General features: G+C 53.2%; 6 protein-coding genes across 6 annotated transcripts; 3 read left to right on the top strand and 3 right to left on the bottom strand.

Annotated features, from left to right (window-relative positions):
• Positions 1-1,445: 1,445 nt before the first annotated feature.
• Positions 1,446-4,196, bottom strand: GUITHDRAFT_64741 (hypothetical protein; the record flags this gene model as incomplete). Its single annotated transcript, XM_005840024.1, has 5 exons — positions 1,446-1,573; positions 1,903-2,203; positions 2,447-2,533; positions 2,579-2,734; positions 2,826-4,196. Coding segments are annotated over 5 exons (2,043 nt in total), but the record flags the coding sequence as incomplete, so codon positions are not given.
• Positions 4,197-5,195: 999 nt separating this feature from the next.
• On the top strand, positions 5,196-5,952 carry GUITHDRAFT_150524 (hypothetical protein; the record flags this gene model as incomplete). Its single annotated transcript, XM_005840023.1, has 1 exon — positions 5,196-5,952. A coding segment is annotated over exon 1 (610 nt), but the record flags the coding sequence as incomplete, so codon positions are not given.
• A 450-nt stretch (positions 5,953-6,402) lies between these two features.
• Positions 6,403-6,636, top strand: GUITHDRAFT_56218 (hypothetical protein; the record flags this gene model as incomplete). The annotated part of the gene is made up of 1 exon (XM_005840022.1): positions 6,403-6,636. A coding segment is annotated over one exon (234 nt), but the record flags the coding sequence as incomplete, so codon positions are not given.
• A 529-nt stretch (positions 6,637-7,165) lies between these two features.
• On the top strand, positions 7,166-8,133 carry GUITHDRAFT_150523 (hypothetical protein; the record flags this gene model as incomplete). The annotated part of the gene is made up of 5 exons (XM_005840021.1): positions 7,166-7,606; positions 7,655-7,709; positions 7,758-7,839; positions 7,883-8,006; positions 8,054-8,133. Coding segments are annotated over exons 1-5 (736 nt in total), but the record flags the coding sequence as incomplete, so codon positions are not given.
• Positions 8,134-11,904: 3,771 nt separating this feature from the next.
• GUITHDRAFT_150522 (hypothetical protein) lies at positions 11,905-12,642 on the bottom strand (the record flags this gene model as incomplete). The annotated part of the gene is made up of 2 exons (XM_005840020.1): positions 11,905-12,088; positions 12,131-12,642. Coding segments are annotated over 2 exons (618 nt in total), but the record flags the coding sequence as incomplete, so codon positions are not given.
• Positions 12,643-13,747: 1,105 nt separating this feature from the next.
• GUITHDRAFT_150521 (hypothetical protein) lies at positions 13,748-14,663 on the bottom strand. Its single transcript, XM_005840019.1, has 3 exons — positions 14,523-14,663; positions 14,378-14,469; positions 13,748-14,294 (listed from the first exon to the last, which is right to left on the bottom strand). Exons 2-3 carry the CDS (start codon positions 14,432-14,434, stop codon positions 14,190-14,192), a joined length of 162 nt encoding a protein of 53 aa, XP_005840076.1. The 5' UTR covers positions 14,435-14,469; positions 14,523-14,663; the 3' UTR covers positions 13,748-14,189.
• Between the last annotated feature and the right edge of the window lie 313 nt (positions 14,664-14,976).

Raw genomic sequence — 14,976 nt, 5'->3', positions numbered from 1 at the left:
CCCCCTGGCTTTTGCCCCTCCTGTATTCTGCTTCCTCCTCTCATCTCCAGTTTTATCGTCTTCATACTTTCTCCATTCTTTTCCATTCCTTTTGTCTCTACTCACTTTCTCTCTGCTCACTGCTGCATCAGGTTGCTAGTCTGTCCCTGGGAGTGATCGCCCTTCTCCTTCCTGAAAGCAGCGGGCGAAGATATGTGGAAGGAGAGGAGGAGAGGAGGAAGGAAGGAGTATAGGGGCTGCGAGAGGGAAGACGTGAAGATGTTCATAGAAGAAGTTGTACATATGGGAGCTGTAGATATGTATAGAGATGACAGAGACTTTATTGTTTTGTAATCTACATTTTGCAACCAAAAGTTTTCATCCTCCTCCTTTCCCTAGCATCCTCGTCCTCTTCTTCCTCCTCGTCCCACGTCCTCTTGCATCAAGTACCCCTTCCCCTACAAGTTCGACCACTTGATGGGAACTTGCAAGGGCTCGACGTTGTAGCCCATGAGCTCGAGGCCAACTGAGAGAGGGGAGGAGGTGGAAGGCACATCCATGTCTCCCCACACGCGGTCAAAATGTCTAGAAGACGACGATGAGGAGAGAGAGGAGAGAGACGAGCGAAGAGAGGAGGGGAGAGGAGCAGAGCAGCGAGAGGAGGAAGAAGCGTGTTTGCTACGTCCTCCGCCCACTGATCCTGCATCCCCTGCCCAGTCAATCTTGAGCAGTCGCTGCTCCCCAGGTAGGAGGGAGAAGAAGTTGTCCTCGTACAAGACAGGAGGAGGAGATGCGACCCCGTTGACTCTGAGCTGAAGGAACATGGCGACTGATGCTGGGGAGGAAAAGTTGCTGATCTTGACCAGCAGGGTGTAGCTGATCTTTCCCTCCTCCTCCTCCTCCTCCTCCCTCCTCGTCCTCAGGTCGAAGAACCTGCAAGGAGCTGTTTGCTTGTCTTCCCCTCCTGTAGCTGACACGTAGCCGATGGCCTTTGCGTCCAGCAGCACACGATTCTCTTTCCTCCACAACCCAAGCGCGATGAACTCGTCCTGATACACTCCTCCATCGAGATGCTCCAGCGTCAACCAATAGAAATTTCGAGAAATGACAGCAGAGATCCTGTCCTCGTCCTCGTCCTCGTCCTCGTCCTCGTCCTCTCCCCCCAGGTTGTCTACCCTCGTCTCCTCGCCATTCCTCGCACTCATCTTCTCCTTCATCCTCCTTGCTTGCTTGCTTTTACAATCAAATGCAACCATTGACATGGACAGAAAGAAGACTTCTCGGGGAGGCAACCGGATGAGCGGGAGTTGCTTGAGCACCTGCGAGGAGGAGGACGAGATCTCAACTACCTCGTCGAGCAGTTCCTGCTCCCTTCCAGCGAGATCGCAGACAGTCACTACAAGACGCCCGACGTAGCAGCTGCCGGTGATGTTGGTGACAAGGAGCGAGCCGCCGTCTCTGGGGCAGAGGAAGACATGGAGGGGCTGACAGGCAAGTCGGACGGCAAAAAGTGAAGCGAGGGGGGAGAAGGACCAGTCGTAGAGCTGTCCTCGTAGACCCATCCAAGGGTTTTGAGTCTTCCATATCAGGAAACCTGGAGCTCGTTCAGGGGAGAGGAGAAGGGGGAAGGAGGGGGGGGGGGAAAGGGGAGAGGAGCAGAGTGGGGGAGAGGAGCAAGAGATTGAGAAGAGAGAGCTGAGGGTATAGAGCAAGAGGGAGAAGTGATAAGAGAATGATGCCGAAGAAGGTAGAAGAGAAGATGGATATGAAAAACTAAGATAAGGAAAGACGATGGGGATGCGGTGGACGAGGAAGAAGAGGTGGAGGAGGAGGAGGAGGAGAAGGAGAAGGAGAAGGAGGCAGCGCGGAGGAGGATGAGGAGGAGGAGAGGGAGGGGACTTCGATGTGGTGGAGGAGGAGCACCGGTGTGGTCAGTCCACATGTGCATTGAGAACCCTTCGACGAGCGCGCGGTACTGGACGAAGTTCGCCAGCTGAGCTTGTTCGCAAAGTTCCTCGAGAGTTTGCGGGATGCCATAGAGCGCAACCTGGTTGGCGACCCCCAGCTCGGGGTTGCCGTATGGGATGTACGTGTGATGCTCTAGTCCCGACGAGATTTCCTCCATGAGCAGCCCGTTGGGCATCTTGATGTAGGAGGGAACAGCCTCTTCCTCCCCCAGTATCGCAAGGAGAGTTGTAACCAGAGGCAATCCGACGCTGCCTACCTGCTCAACAGCATCAGGAAGGACTGGACGAGATGAGCCAAGAAGACAAGGGAGAGGAGAGAGCAGAGGGTGTAGTCGACAAGACCGCATTTGAGGCGAGAGATGGGAAGATGTGTGTGATAGAGCCGGAAGACAGAGGAGGGAGGAGGGAGGAGGGAGGAGGGAGGAGGGAGGAGGGAGGAGGAGAGGAGGGAGGAGGGAGGAAGGGAGGAGGAGAGGAGGAGAGGAGGGATAGGATGGAACCTCTGGGTTAAAACCATAGGGGTAAAACTTCTTGGCGTAGAAGGATCGCGGATCTTGGATGGTGTAGGGACCGTCGGAGAAGTTACCCTGCCGGTCTGACATCACTGCAATCTCCACTTCCTCTCTCCTCACCTTCCCGTCTCCGAACCCTTCCCACAGTGATCCGCACACATAATCCCTTCCCCCGTCAAGCTCTGCGATCAAACTTCTCAGACGCCCGTCCAGCTCCTTGCATGGAGTCTGCTCGTTGCCCCCAACGTAGATGCTCGTGCTCACGTTCCCTCGCGCCTGCGCATGGAGAACATCATTGAGGAGGAGGGAGGGATGAAATCGACGGCAAGGATGTGCGGAGGGGCACAAAGAGGGGAGGAGGTATTACGCTGCGGACGAGGTCTTCTGCACAGCGCATGAAGAGTTCGTGATCTAACGGGAAATCTGCGCTTCCTCCTCCTCTCCCATCATCATCTCCTGTAATCCAGAACTCGACCCACACCATAATCCCAAACTCGTCACAGGCGTCATAGAAAGGCTTCCGCTGGCATCCTGCTCCTCCCCAACACCGCATCATGTTCAGGTTCGCATGCGCATGCAGCTGTACGTCGCTCCTCACGCGCTCCCTCGGCTGTCGCAGGAGGGCATCACTGCAGATGTAGTTCCCTCCCCGCACAAACACATCGCTGCCATTGACCCGGAACTTTCTTCCTCCTGTTGCCTTATCGACGAAGCTTTCAAGGTTGCGGATCCCGAATCTCGATTGACAACCATCGCTGAAGTCTCCCTCCTCCGTCACAACCGTCATCACAAGATCGTACAGCGGCTGCTCTCCCATGCCGTTGGGCCACCATAACCTGGCGTTGGAAATGCTTTGAGGAGGAAAGAGGAAATCCACAACTTGACGAGGGGCGATGGTGATGGTGTCTTTCAGCAACAGGTCTATCACTACAAACTCTTCATCACTGTCAGCGAAGGCTGTGTCCGTGTGCTGCACTTGCAGCGTCAGAACTGCTGTTATCTCTTCATCTGAAGCATTCGTGATGTTAACCCCAAACTTGCTCTGACCAGTAACTGGTTTCCCGGCTTTCAAATCTCCGAGGTCCCCAGGCTCTAGCCAGCTCTGAGCATACGCGTCTTGCAGCACGAGACGTCCTGTGTTCTTCAACAAGATGTCGCTCCACACGCCCGTTCCTCTATCTGCCACCGGAATCACCCAATCCCATCCCTGGAAGAACTGCGATGCGACATCCTTCGCCAGCTCATGGTCCCCCCCTTGCCCCCCGGTCGGCGGGATAGTCCCATAGTGGTCAGGAGGGCGCACTAGCAGCGCCATGAAGTTGGAGCCGTCTGCTTCAAGAAGATCCGACACGTCGATGCATCGGCGAAGAAACATGCCGCGATCATCAGCAACACCTACTTTCTTGCCATTCAAGAACAGCTCAAAGGAATAGTTGATGCCGTCTAGTTGGAGCCACCAGTATGGAAGCGGCATTTCCTCATGTAGCTCGAAGGAGCAGAAATACCAGTATGTGTACTCTTGAGGACCAACTTCTCCGATGTCCGGAATCTTCATGCTGTTGAACCCGATGTAAGGATCCGCGTACACTCCTCCTCCCACAAGGTTCGCCAGGACAGTTCCCGGGACTTGCGCGGGCATCCATGGCGACTGTGGGTGGAGAGGGTCTGGAGCATGAGAAGGGCTGGTAAGTTCACATCCAGACAAGAAAATGTCCCGCGCCTTCGCAATCATCCACATTTCCCCTGCCACAGCAACATGTCATTCTAAGTTTCAAGAATCGCTGAAGCTGCAAGAGTTTAGTACGTGGCTCTTGTTGATCGTAGCATTTCTCCCTCCTTCGTTCCCTCCCCTCCTTCTTCTCCCTCCTTGCTCTTCCCCGTCCTCCTTCCTCTCCCTCCTTGCTCTTCCCCGTCCTCCTTCCTCTCCCTCCTTGCTCTTCCCCGTCCTCCTCCTCCCATCCTTCCCTCATCCCCGTCCTCCTCCTCCCATCCTTCCCTCATCATTTCCCCGATTTTTACTTGCCCGACGGTGCGACGGTCTGCTGCCCCAAGACCTGAGGTGGGCTTGCTGCGGTTAGCGCCGCCCAAACCGTCGTAGGGCCTCCGCCATGCGCATGGAGTAGCGTAGAGCCACAACGAGGGGAGGAGGAGGCAGAGAGAGCGAGGAGGGGAGGAAGGAGGGAGACAGAGAGAGAGAGAGAGAAGGAGACAAGAGCTTGACTGGAGCAGGATGAAGCTAGAGGAGAGGAGGCGAGGAATGGAGGGACAGCACTAAAACAGTTTGAGATCATTTACTGAGTTTTGGACTTCTGATCATGTCGACGACTTTGAAGAACGCACACGTCTCTGCAGAGAGGGCAGACAAGACAGAGCAGAGCAAGACGCCAGTGTTTAAATCAAAGAAGGTGCAAACTGAAAGCATTACCCCAGCTAGCAAACCTCGAAAATCTGTGTCAAGGATTTATCACGGCCATCGTGGAGAAGAGGAGGATTGGCAGTCGAGCTTGCAACAGATGATTCGCGAGAAGAAGTACGAGGCTGCATGGGACATCATATCATCCATGAGCAGAAACGATCCTGAGGTAGCATGGTTCAGAGCCAAACTCCTCCGCCTCATTCTCAGCAAGCAGCAGTCGCTCTTGCCGTTGGACGCCCTGTACAGGAGCTTCTCTAAGAACGTTGTTTCTCAGGAAGAGAACAACGAGGTCAGACCGATTCCTCCTCCTCGCCACGTTATCGAAGAGATCTCTCGCGACAGCCTCAAGGCTCTTCAACCTTCTCTCAAACCCCACCTAAGACGGCAACCGGTCAAGCACATTCCCGACAACCTGACCGTGAAGTTGCTCAACTCACCGTCTCACTTCAACATGCAAAAGTTCTTGGAAAAGCACTCAGTGCAAGCGAAAGGCTCAGGCTCAGGTGACTCCCAGGCCCCGACAAGCATGAAATGGAAGGGATCTGTACGCCAGGCCCTGGAAGAAGCTCGAGTTGAGGCGTTTGGGGCGGTTCTGAGCAGTCAAACTTCCAGCGCAGATTCGAAGGTGCATCTCAAGACCATTGCTGACAGCAATCTGAACAAAACGAACGAGAAGAGAGCCGAGCTGCTTGCGGCAATACGCGATGCTGCTGCGTTCTGGTTGGTAAGCAAGAAGCGGAAGGACTCGGAGTTCAAGAAGACTTCGACGATGAGGCTGAATCACCTCAAGAAGATGACGAGAAGATTCAAACAGCTGGAGGCTGAGCACAAACTTGAGTCTATTAGGAACCTGCAGACCTACAAGAAGGTGCTGAATCAAGACTTGGTCGGGTACGCGCTGGCATTGGAGGAACGAGATACTCTCGGATTGAGCTCCAAGGAGAAAATCATACAGACAAGCATCGAGAAACTGAAAGCTTCCACGAGTGACGGCGTGAGCAGCACATGCACAGATAAAGATTCGATACCTGAGGCTGACGCGTCTCAAGACCTGCAGTTAGATGAAGTTGCCGATGCCGCCATGGAGCCCACAGCCGCAGAGATTTCAACGGTCTTGAGACAAGAGACGGCGAACAAGTCGAATCCGAGCACACTCGAAGAGGGAGAGCACGTAGTTGAAGGAGCTGGCGAAGATGAAGCTGAGGTTGAAGGAGCAGGCGAAAATGAAGCTGAGGTTGAAAGAGCTGGCGAAGAGAAAAGTTCCGTCGAGATTGAACATAACCTCAAAAACGACGTTGACGCGAATCAGAAGGTTGAATCAGAACTTGAAACCTCAAATCAGAGCGCAGGCAAGGACGCCAGCGACGAGGCTGATCAAGCATCCGACAAGGCTCTTATGGGACATGGAAACTGCTCTGTTCTCAATCGCTTGAGAGCAAAGAGTTTGTCTTCGGTCCTCGAGTACGTGGTGTCGCACAGGAAGATCAGCAACGCGTTCGATGTGAACCGCCTGTACGTGCGTCCAAGATACGTGGGACAGACTGTCAGTGGCAGACGAGAAGGCCTTGGAATCCTACAATTCGCTGAGGGGCCCGCGTTCCAAGGCGAGTGGAAAGAAGACGTGCCATGCGGAGCAGGAGTGGAAAGGTACACGGACGGAACCAAGTACTCTGGATTTTTCTTGGAGGGGATGCGAGATGGGTTGGGGATTTTCACCCTGCCGAACAAGATCTGCTACCTGGGATGCTGGAAGGGAGGGAAGCGATGTTCTGTTGGACTTGTTGCAGTGCAGAAAGACGCAGCCATTGAAGACTCATTCTATGATATGCTTCCTGTCATCAAGCTCGAATTTCCTGTGGACTCTGATCACCCTAAATCGATGAGCAAGTTTGACAAAGACGACTTGAGCCACACTCTTCTCTGGTCAGATGCAATTCTTGCTGCCAACTTCGCGCTGAAGAAGTCGAAGGAGGCTGAGACAGTCGTCATGAATGGGTTTTACAAGCCTGGAGCAGCTCAACGAAGCACAGAGAACTTGGGGGTTCGGCTGAGGTCCATGCCAAGTAGCGTTAGAGCATATCTGACAGAAAGCTTTTCTAAATCGTTTTAATAACATCCCATTGGGATCCAACAGCAAAATGCAAACGCTCCAGTTGAAGCGCACTCCTTTGAAGCTTGTTTTGTCTTGTTGCAATCTCGAGCCTAGTCCATCTCTGTCAACCTTATTCCGCCTCTCATTTGGCTCCGGGTACTCCAGCTAGGGTGTCGGGCCGTTGAATTGCCTTTGCCTGGCATGGCAGAGCTGAGGGCAGGGCAGGGGACGAGAGAGGGAGAGGGATGGAGAAGCTGAAGAGAGCGTCAACAAGCTTCTCGCTCCTGCAGGAGCAGACTGAGAACACACAGTTCTCGTCTTCCGACTACCAGAACGATGGTTGGGAACCCTTTCTGCCACAACAGAACAGCGCAGGAGCACTGCACCAGAGCATATTGTCGAGCTTCATTCAACGCAAGGAGAAGTTAGACTCGATCCGCGGACAAGAGTTTCTGCATGCTAATCTCAGCGACTTCCGACGAGTCTTGGCAAAGCGAACACAACGGGTGTTGGCGACAGAAGGAATCTCAGCTGACAAATCAAATTTGGGTGAAAACATTGAAGGATATGTAATCTTTGATGAGAAAGAAAACAACTACAAGTATCTGAAAGAAGAGCCTGATGAAGATCAGATTAAGAGGTCATGCAGTCGTTTAGTAAGGGGTTTAGGGTTTTGAGATGAATGCAGTTTCCTCAAGTCGGAAGGCAAGCGGTTGTTCGGGCACGAGAGGGCCCACGGGGAGGTGAGGGACGAGGACGATGGGTGTTGTCGCATGTGAGATGATCCACAGACATGGAGATGGAAAGACAAGGCAAGGCGAGGAGGAGATGATGACTCGGAGGAGAGCGAGAGGCTCGAGGAAGAGGACTATCGTAAGAACCCTCCTGCTGCCTGTGCTCGCTGACTCTCTCTAAGAACTGGCCCTCCATGTGCTGGCTCGCCTGCATCAAAGCCCTCAGATTGTCGTCTGCATCATCAGCCTCACAGGGTCGGGGTCTGAGTTCTTCGTCACCAAGAACAAGACTCGCTGCGCCGAAGCGTAAGAGCTTCTCGCCTCAGCTTCTTGTCTTACTGTTCTGCTCTCAGACATGCGATCTTGAAGAAAGCCCTCGCTCACATCCTCAAGCTGGAAGGAGCTGAGATCGCTGTCAACCCCGCACGACGCTCTCCTCCTAGCAAGGACAGCCTTGCTGAGAGCTGCGACATCGAGATCCGAGTGACGACGCAAGACAAGGACTTCTCGGATGTGACTGTTACCGTTGTAGTCTAGAGGCTGACGAGGCTTCAGGTCGTCTGCAAGAACCTGGTGGAGCACATGTCGCAAGACTCTCTTGGCTCTCTTCTCACAAGGCAGGGGATCTCTGTGCAGTCAAAGATGCAAACAAGGCCTGCGGTGTTTGTTTACGGCAAGGGATACGATGACGTGCAGAAGCTGTTCGGGGAGCCGGCTTCTGATCTATATGTCCGTATCACCAGATGGAAGTACAGCCTTGCTAGAAAAGGAGTTCACGTCGACCTTCACTTCGAACAGGTCTTGGACGGTGACAAGGAGGAGAACGAGATGGTGAAAGAAAAGGAAACTGTCGAACATTCTTGTGCTCAAACTCCGAGCACGCAGCCACCGGAGGAGGATAGTCGAGCGAGGCGATCAGCTGACAACGACAGGTCCTCTTTCTACTGGAATGTTGTAAGTTTGCTCCCGAGTTGACTCATTGATCATGTAATGTTTCAAACCTCCACAGGAGGAGCTGCCGCATTACCCTCCTGAATCTTCTTCAAGACCTGCGACTTCATTTCCTCCCTCCCCGCAACGAGGCAACTTCAAGTCCTTCTCTGTACCCTCTTGCTCACAAGCTTCTCGTCAGATCGTCACATGGCTGCTCTTCCAAAGAGAGTGTCTCGCCATGGCACGGCTGCTGACATTCCCCAGCGACGAGCTATACCAGCTGTGAAGCATGCGACAAGAGAGGTCAAGTCTTCGCTCGGGCTGGAGACCGAAGACGTGGAATCCATCTCCAACTACTTCAACGAGATCAAACAGAAGAAGCTTGCTCCTCAAAGAGGTTTCTGCCGTCCTCCTCCCCGAGTAACTGTCTTCTTGTTATCCTCGCTGCTCTTCACATGCCTTGACAGCCAACTTCTTCCTTCTCCAAGGCCCCCACTCCTGCCCCTTCCGGTCCACGCAGCGCTCCAGCAAGCAGACATGCAGCAGCAGTACAAGACGCCGATGTCAAGACAAACGCAATGATGCAGGGGGAGGAGGTGGCAGAGGACAATCAGATGTATTGGAGCACTCCTGACCTGAAACGGGAGAGCTCTGCTCATTCCCGACCCAGGACTTCAGTCTCGTCTAGGAGTGCCCGGGATGAGCTAGAGGCAGCAGCAGCAGGACGATCTCCTTATGGAGAAGAGCTCCTGGAGCAGTACGTCACAGCAGAGAGGAAGGTAAGCAGCGCCGGCAGAGCCCTGGAGGCGCTGGAAGTTCAGCAGAGCGAGGAGGAACCTTCCTTGGCGATTAATCATCACGACAAGCATGAGATGTTGGCGGTTGTGGATGAGACGCAGGAAGACACGATGTCCTACCATTCTCCTCGCTCTCACGGATCTGATCGTTCAATTATGCTCGAGGCTTCTACTGCGATCCAGAACAAATTCTCGCGCCCTCCAACAGCCATCAAAGCTACTGATATGTCAACTACAGTCGTGAAAGCTACTGATATGTCACCTGCAAACAGAGCTGATGATATATCGACTAAAAGTAGAGCTGATGATATGCCGCCTACAGCCGTCAGAGATACTGACACATCAACTTCAAACAGACCTAATGACATGTCAACTACATCAACTACAATCAGAGCTGATGACATGTCAAGTACAATCAGAGCTAATGATATATCCACTGCTGTCAGACAGCATACAAAGTCACATCAAGACTTGGATCGAACCAGCATTGCTGTGACTGAACCTGAGCTCTTTGAAGAATTTGTAAGTGACCTCACCTTGACGATCGGGTATCACACGTTAACTTGTACTTTCAGGAGAAAGTTTCCGAATGGGATACAGAGAATGTCAAGAACGTGAGGCATAGGAGCAAGTCCTCCCACTGGTGGAGCAAATTCCAATCGCTGCAGGCCTATGAGCTCGTTGGCATGTCTTCTCGCTGACAGTTGAAAGCAGGAATCTGATTGTATCTTGTGCCGCAACACCAAGACTGTGAACGTATCCGAGATACCTCCGCCTCTCATTTCGCTCATGAACGATTCGAGCGTGAGGAGCAGGTGCGACCCTCAGCCTCGTTTCACGTTCCTGACGGCTCATGAGCAGCGCGGCTATCAGATGCCCTTTGTGCTTTGGCATTGAAGCAGCGTATAGGAAGGAGCCTTTCTCTTTCGGGCCGTCGGTCGGCCAAGAGAAGAAGGAGGAAGGACTCCGGGTGGGCCTCGAGGTTCGAGACAAGAACGAGAGAGTAGCGAAGGAATCCCGCGAGCTGAAGCTCAAGCTGACCTCCGGCTCTTCTCAGCTGGTCGACGTCTTGATCGATCACCCTGGTGTGGAGGCCTTTGCAGTCTTTGCTGAGACTCGGATCTGGCAGATAGACCTCGACAACCTCAAGGTGCTGGCTCGCCATGACCTGTCCCGCGCCTTTCAAACCTTCGCGGCTTGTGCGAGCAGTGACGGCATCCTGTTCCTGGGATCTCTTGGCAGGATCTTCGAGGTCAACACGCACGGAGAAAGTTTGATACAGGCGAAGCTCAAGGGGCAGAGAGGAAAGATCCTCTGCTTGTCCGTCAGCCCCGACCGGCTCGTGCTCGTGTCGGGCTCATCTCAAGGAAGCACCTTCATCTGGAGCACTCAAACCCGACAAGTCCTCCACTGCCTTATCACTTCCCCCGCCCTCGGCCTCGACGCTGGGGAAGAGCAGCAGCGCAGCTTTGACTTTGCCTTCCATCACCATCGCGACGAAGTGACAAGCTGTCTGTCTCTCAACGGCACTGCCATCACTGGCAGTAAGGACGGCTCCCTCTGCGTCTTCCACCTGCCCCTGTACAGGAAGCGATGGCAAGTTGAGATGGAGCTGAGCAGCTTGCAGAAGCTCTCGAGCGAGGTAAGAGAGCGCGGGTAGCAGCAGGAGAGTCTTCACTCAGACTGTAATCAGGAAATTCGCGATGCTATGGGTCCTGACAAGGTGCAAACTTTGATGGCAAGAGCTGAAAAACTGCAGGAGGAGTTGAAGGCCCTGACGACCAAGTGAGCTGAGAAAATGTTCTAGTCGTTGCTGACAAGAGCTTCAGATGCAGGAGAACTCTGCTGGAGTCTGCTACCTACGGGTCAGTCCTGTCGATCCTCCACTGCGAGGGAAGCTCGGGTCGGCCCCTCGTCTTCACAGCTCACCTCAACGCCGTCTGCTGCTGGGACCTCAAGACAGGATCAGCCTCGCGGCTCTTGTCAGTCACGGACGCAAACTTCGTTTGCTCCATGTGCGTCGCCTCCTCGTTCGTTATGGCGGGTCTCGCCAACGGCAAGCTCCTGCACTGGCCTATCGAGGAGGAAGTCTGCGGGAGGTTGACAACCTGGTCGATGGGTGACAGCATGGTGAGAATGCGGACCAGCAGGAGCTCCCTGCTGGCGGTCAGCTCGGACCACCTGCTCCGTGTGTGGTCAATGCGGCAGTGGAGGAGAAACTTCCAGCAGAAGTCCAGCCCGAACCTCTTGCTCCGCAGCCGAGCCCGCCCAGCCAACGTCGAGATCGAGCTGGACGAGGAGGAGAGTGAGAGCAACGGGTGGAGCCTGAGAACTCCAGAGAGCGTGGGGACAGGACGAGAGACTAACAAGTGGGGAGCTATGGCGCAAGCTGGACAAGAGCTGGACAAGATCATCTTCAGAGCAGAAGATTTCTTGAAGAGCATGGAGATGCTGAAGGAGAAAGCTCGAATGTTAGAGTAAGGGATGCAAGCCAGAGCCAACACGTCTTTGTAAGATAATACAGCAAGAGAAATATCAATCAATCATTGAAATCAACATGTCGACTCGTCGTTCTTCCCTTCACAAGCTCCTTGTCCTGATCCACTGAAGCTGATGGATACGTCGAAACACTTCTGCTCCTTGACACCTTCCATCACACTGCCAGGTCGTCAGCTTCTGCTGCATGTCATACCTCGTCACCTCAGGTCAACGATGGTCGATGGGCTCGTCCTGTCCAAGTGGAGGATCAGCGGTTTCTGTTCAAGGGAGGAGGAAGGGAGTTCAGCCTCTTTCCTGCTCTCCGACACAGTCACAACAGCTCTCGTCGCCTCTCCTCCCCACTGCACGTGCGGGAGCGCTGTAATGCAGACATAGCGATCTCGACCCTCCTCGATGTCAAAGGAAGCAAACCATTCGCCCTGCGGCTGAGCAGGAGCGCGATTGAAGAGAGGAAGGGGCAGCTTCCCGTTGGGAGTGACGAGGAAGTCAGGAGCCTCACTGCTTTGAGCTTGGGGCTTCTCCTGCTCGCTGAGGTAACTCAAGATCACTTGCGTTTCAACCTCAGGGTCTCCAGCATGCAAGTGGTCAGCTGCGTCTGAGCATGCGTCCTTCTCCTGCACTTTCTCCACTTGCTTGTGAATATTGCCTTCAATTGAAGTCTCAGCAACTTTTCCTGGTAAGTCGAAGTTCTGCACTGCCTTGGTCTGATTCTCCTTGTTCAATACATCTTGATCCTCCTCCTCCCTCTGCTCCCCCTCCCCTTTCTCCTTCTCCTTCTGCTCCCCTCTCTCTTCGATCTTCGCTCTATTTGAAATGGCAAAGTCATCAGCATCAGACACAGGCATCGGATTGTTCTTGTCCTCCACTGTTCGAGCCCCCGCTGAAGCAGAGGCAGGTTGCGGCGACATTTGCCTGCTGTGAGAAGAGAAGGAGAGAGACGTTGGGATCGACTTGAGAGAAAATGCTTCGGGCTGGTAAACGAGATTGTTGTAGCCGAATCCAAGTTCATCTTCAGCCTCTTCCTGGTGGCGACAAGATCAGTCGGCAGATCGAGAACAAGGTCATGGCGTCACCTGTTGCATCATCAGCGCAGAGGTGTGCGCATCCGTGTCGAGCTCGAAGAGGAACAGTACAGCTTCGCTCTTCACGTAGGGGTCAGAAAATATGTTGGCCTGCAGTCACTTGAGACGACCAAGGGAAACAGGCAGCTCCCTTTCCTTACCTGCGTGATGCAAGGATTTGCATTGTCGTCCATCCTCAACCAGATCGCCGACGACGACTCGTGTTTCGAGTATCTCGTGTAGGCATAATAATGCCCAGATTGTGTCGTGCTTCCCCTGTCTCCTGGTCAGAAACTTGCTCATCCAGAGAGCTCGGAGCACCTGTGACAAACAATCGCCCGCAGGTTCCATGGCACACTATGCATGATAGGGCTGCTCCTCCATTCGGGCCTGGAGCTGTACCTGCACGATAGTTGCCGTCATGACGGAGCCTTTCAAGGCTCTTGACATACTTGTGAAGGTTGATGAAGCTAGGAAAGTCAACTTGAGATTCGATCTTTAACAGCTGCTCGTCGAATCTCTTCAATGAAACGGCAACGATGCTCGGAACGTTCTCGACGGAGTACCTAAGACTCGATCATCGGGTTTACCAGACATTGATTCTTTCTCACGTATTCAATGCACAGACTTCGAGTACCTGCCCCTGAACCTTGCGTCGCAAACCTTACGAGCAAAGCATCAAAACCGAATGTTTCCTTAGGTCACCTCCACAGGATTGTGGTTGAAGAAGCACCTGAAGCCACGTTTTCATAGAAGAAAGTGTCCAGAAGGTTTTGCAGATTCAGAGGCTCATTTCGTTGTACTTGAGAGTCAAATAAGGGGACTGGGAGAAGCGTCATGTTCTCTTCTTGTCCCTTGTCGCTACTGTCTGGCAGAGCCCCAGTGAAAGTTCGACGCGTTGTTCTGATCAGTTGTCCTCCTAGGATGGAATAAAGGAAATCAAAGAACTCTCCTGCATCCTGCTGCTGATCTGGAGCACCAACGTACTCCCACCCGAGTTTCCTACACAGCATGCGGATGTTTGCGATGACGTCGACTGTGATATGCTCAAAATGGCGAATCCTGCCGACGAAGTTCTTCAGGATGTAGCTTTGGAGCTCTTGCTTCAAGAGTGACAGGCCGTCAGTGACCGGAAATCTGTTCCAACACCATGAGTTAACGCAGGAATCAATCGTCTGCCAGCACGATGCAGTCGATCGTCACCTCTTGGTGAGAAGCTGCTCAAAGGCAGGTGAAGGAACCGCAAACATCGCGAAGAGAACTGAATCCAAGTAGCAAGTGTTTCCAGCATTGAAGATCTTGACCTGATGAACAGCAGCGCACTCAGTGATCGTGAGACAAGAGAGCGAGGACTTCATGAATCGATAGAGGACTTGTTTTCAATCACCTGAAATATCTCATCTTGTGGATTCTCAGGCATGTTCCTTACAGGGTTGTTGCCCATACGCACCTGTTTATTGTTGGATCTGACCTCCGCACCTTCTCATTCGTGATCAGCAACATGAGGTCTGACGTGCCCTGACGCATCACACCTGCGGGATCTCCTTCTTCGAATGGGCGCTTGATGTTGAAAACTTTGAGCGCTGTCAGCGCTCAGTCGGCTATGCTCTGGTTCTGATGTCTATCTGGGTGAAATGATGCAGCTGCGGCTCAGGTCCACTTCGATTGACGACCTAAAGGAACAGAACATCACTTGGATTGCCAAACAAGAGAACGAGATCGATATTTGAGTAGAACAATATGCACTGGGACAGGCCATTGGTGAACTACCAATCAGCATGAAGTTTTACCACTGTTGACAACAGGAGAGAGATGTTCATTGCACTGGAGATCTGTTGAGTACATATATACTGAGCAGAAGTGCTTTCCCCTCTCCCAGTCCGCCAACCTAGATCAGCTCGCCAGCCTCCAAAAACCCTGCCCCTTCTCTCGCCTCCCCCGCCTTCCTCCTTCGCTTCGCACAGCGTCACAAGTTCTGGCCACCCA

Source organism: Guillardia theta (genome assembly GCF_000315625.1).
Source record: "Guillardia theta CCMP2712 unplaced genomic scaffold GUITHscaffold_7, whole genome shotgun sequence".
Lineage (NCBI taxonomy): Eukaryota > Cryptophyceae > Pyrenomonadales > Geminigeraceae > Guillardia > Guillardia theta.
This window is presented reverse-complemented; position numbering and strand designations above follow the sequence as displayed.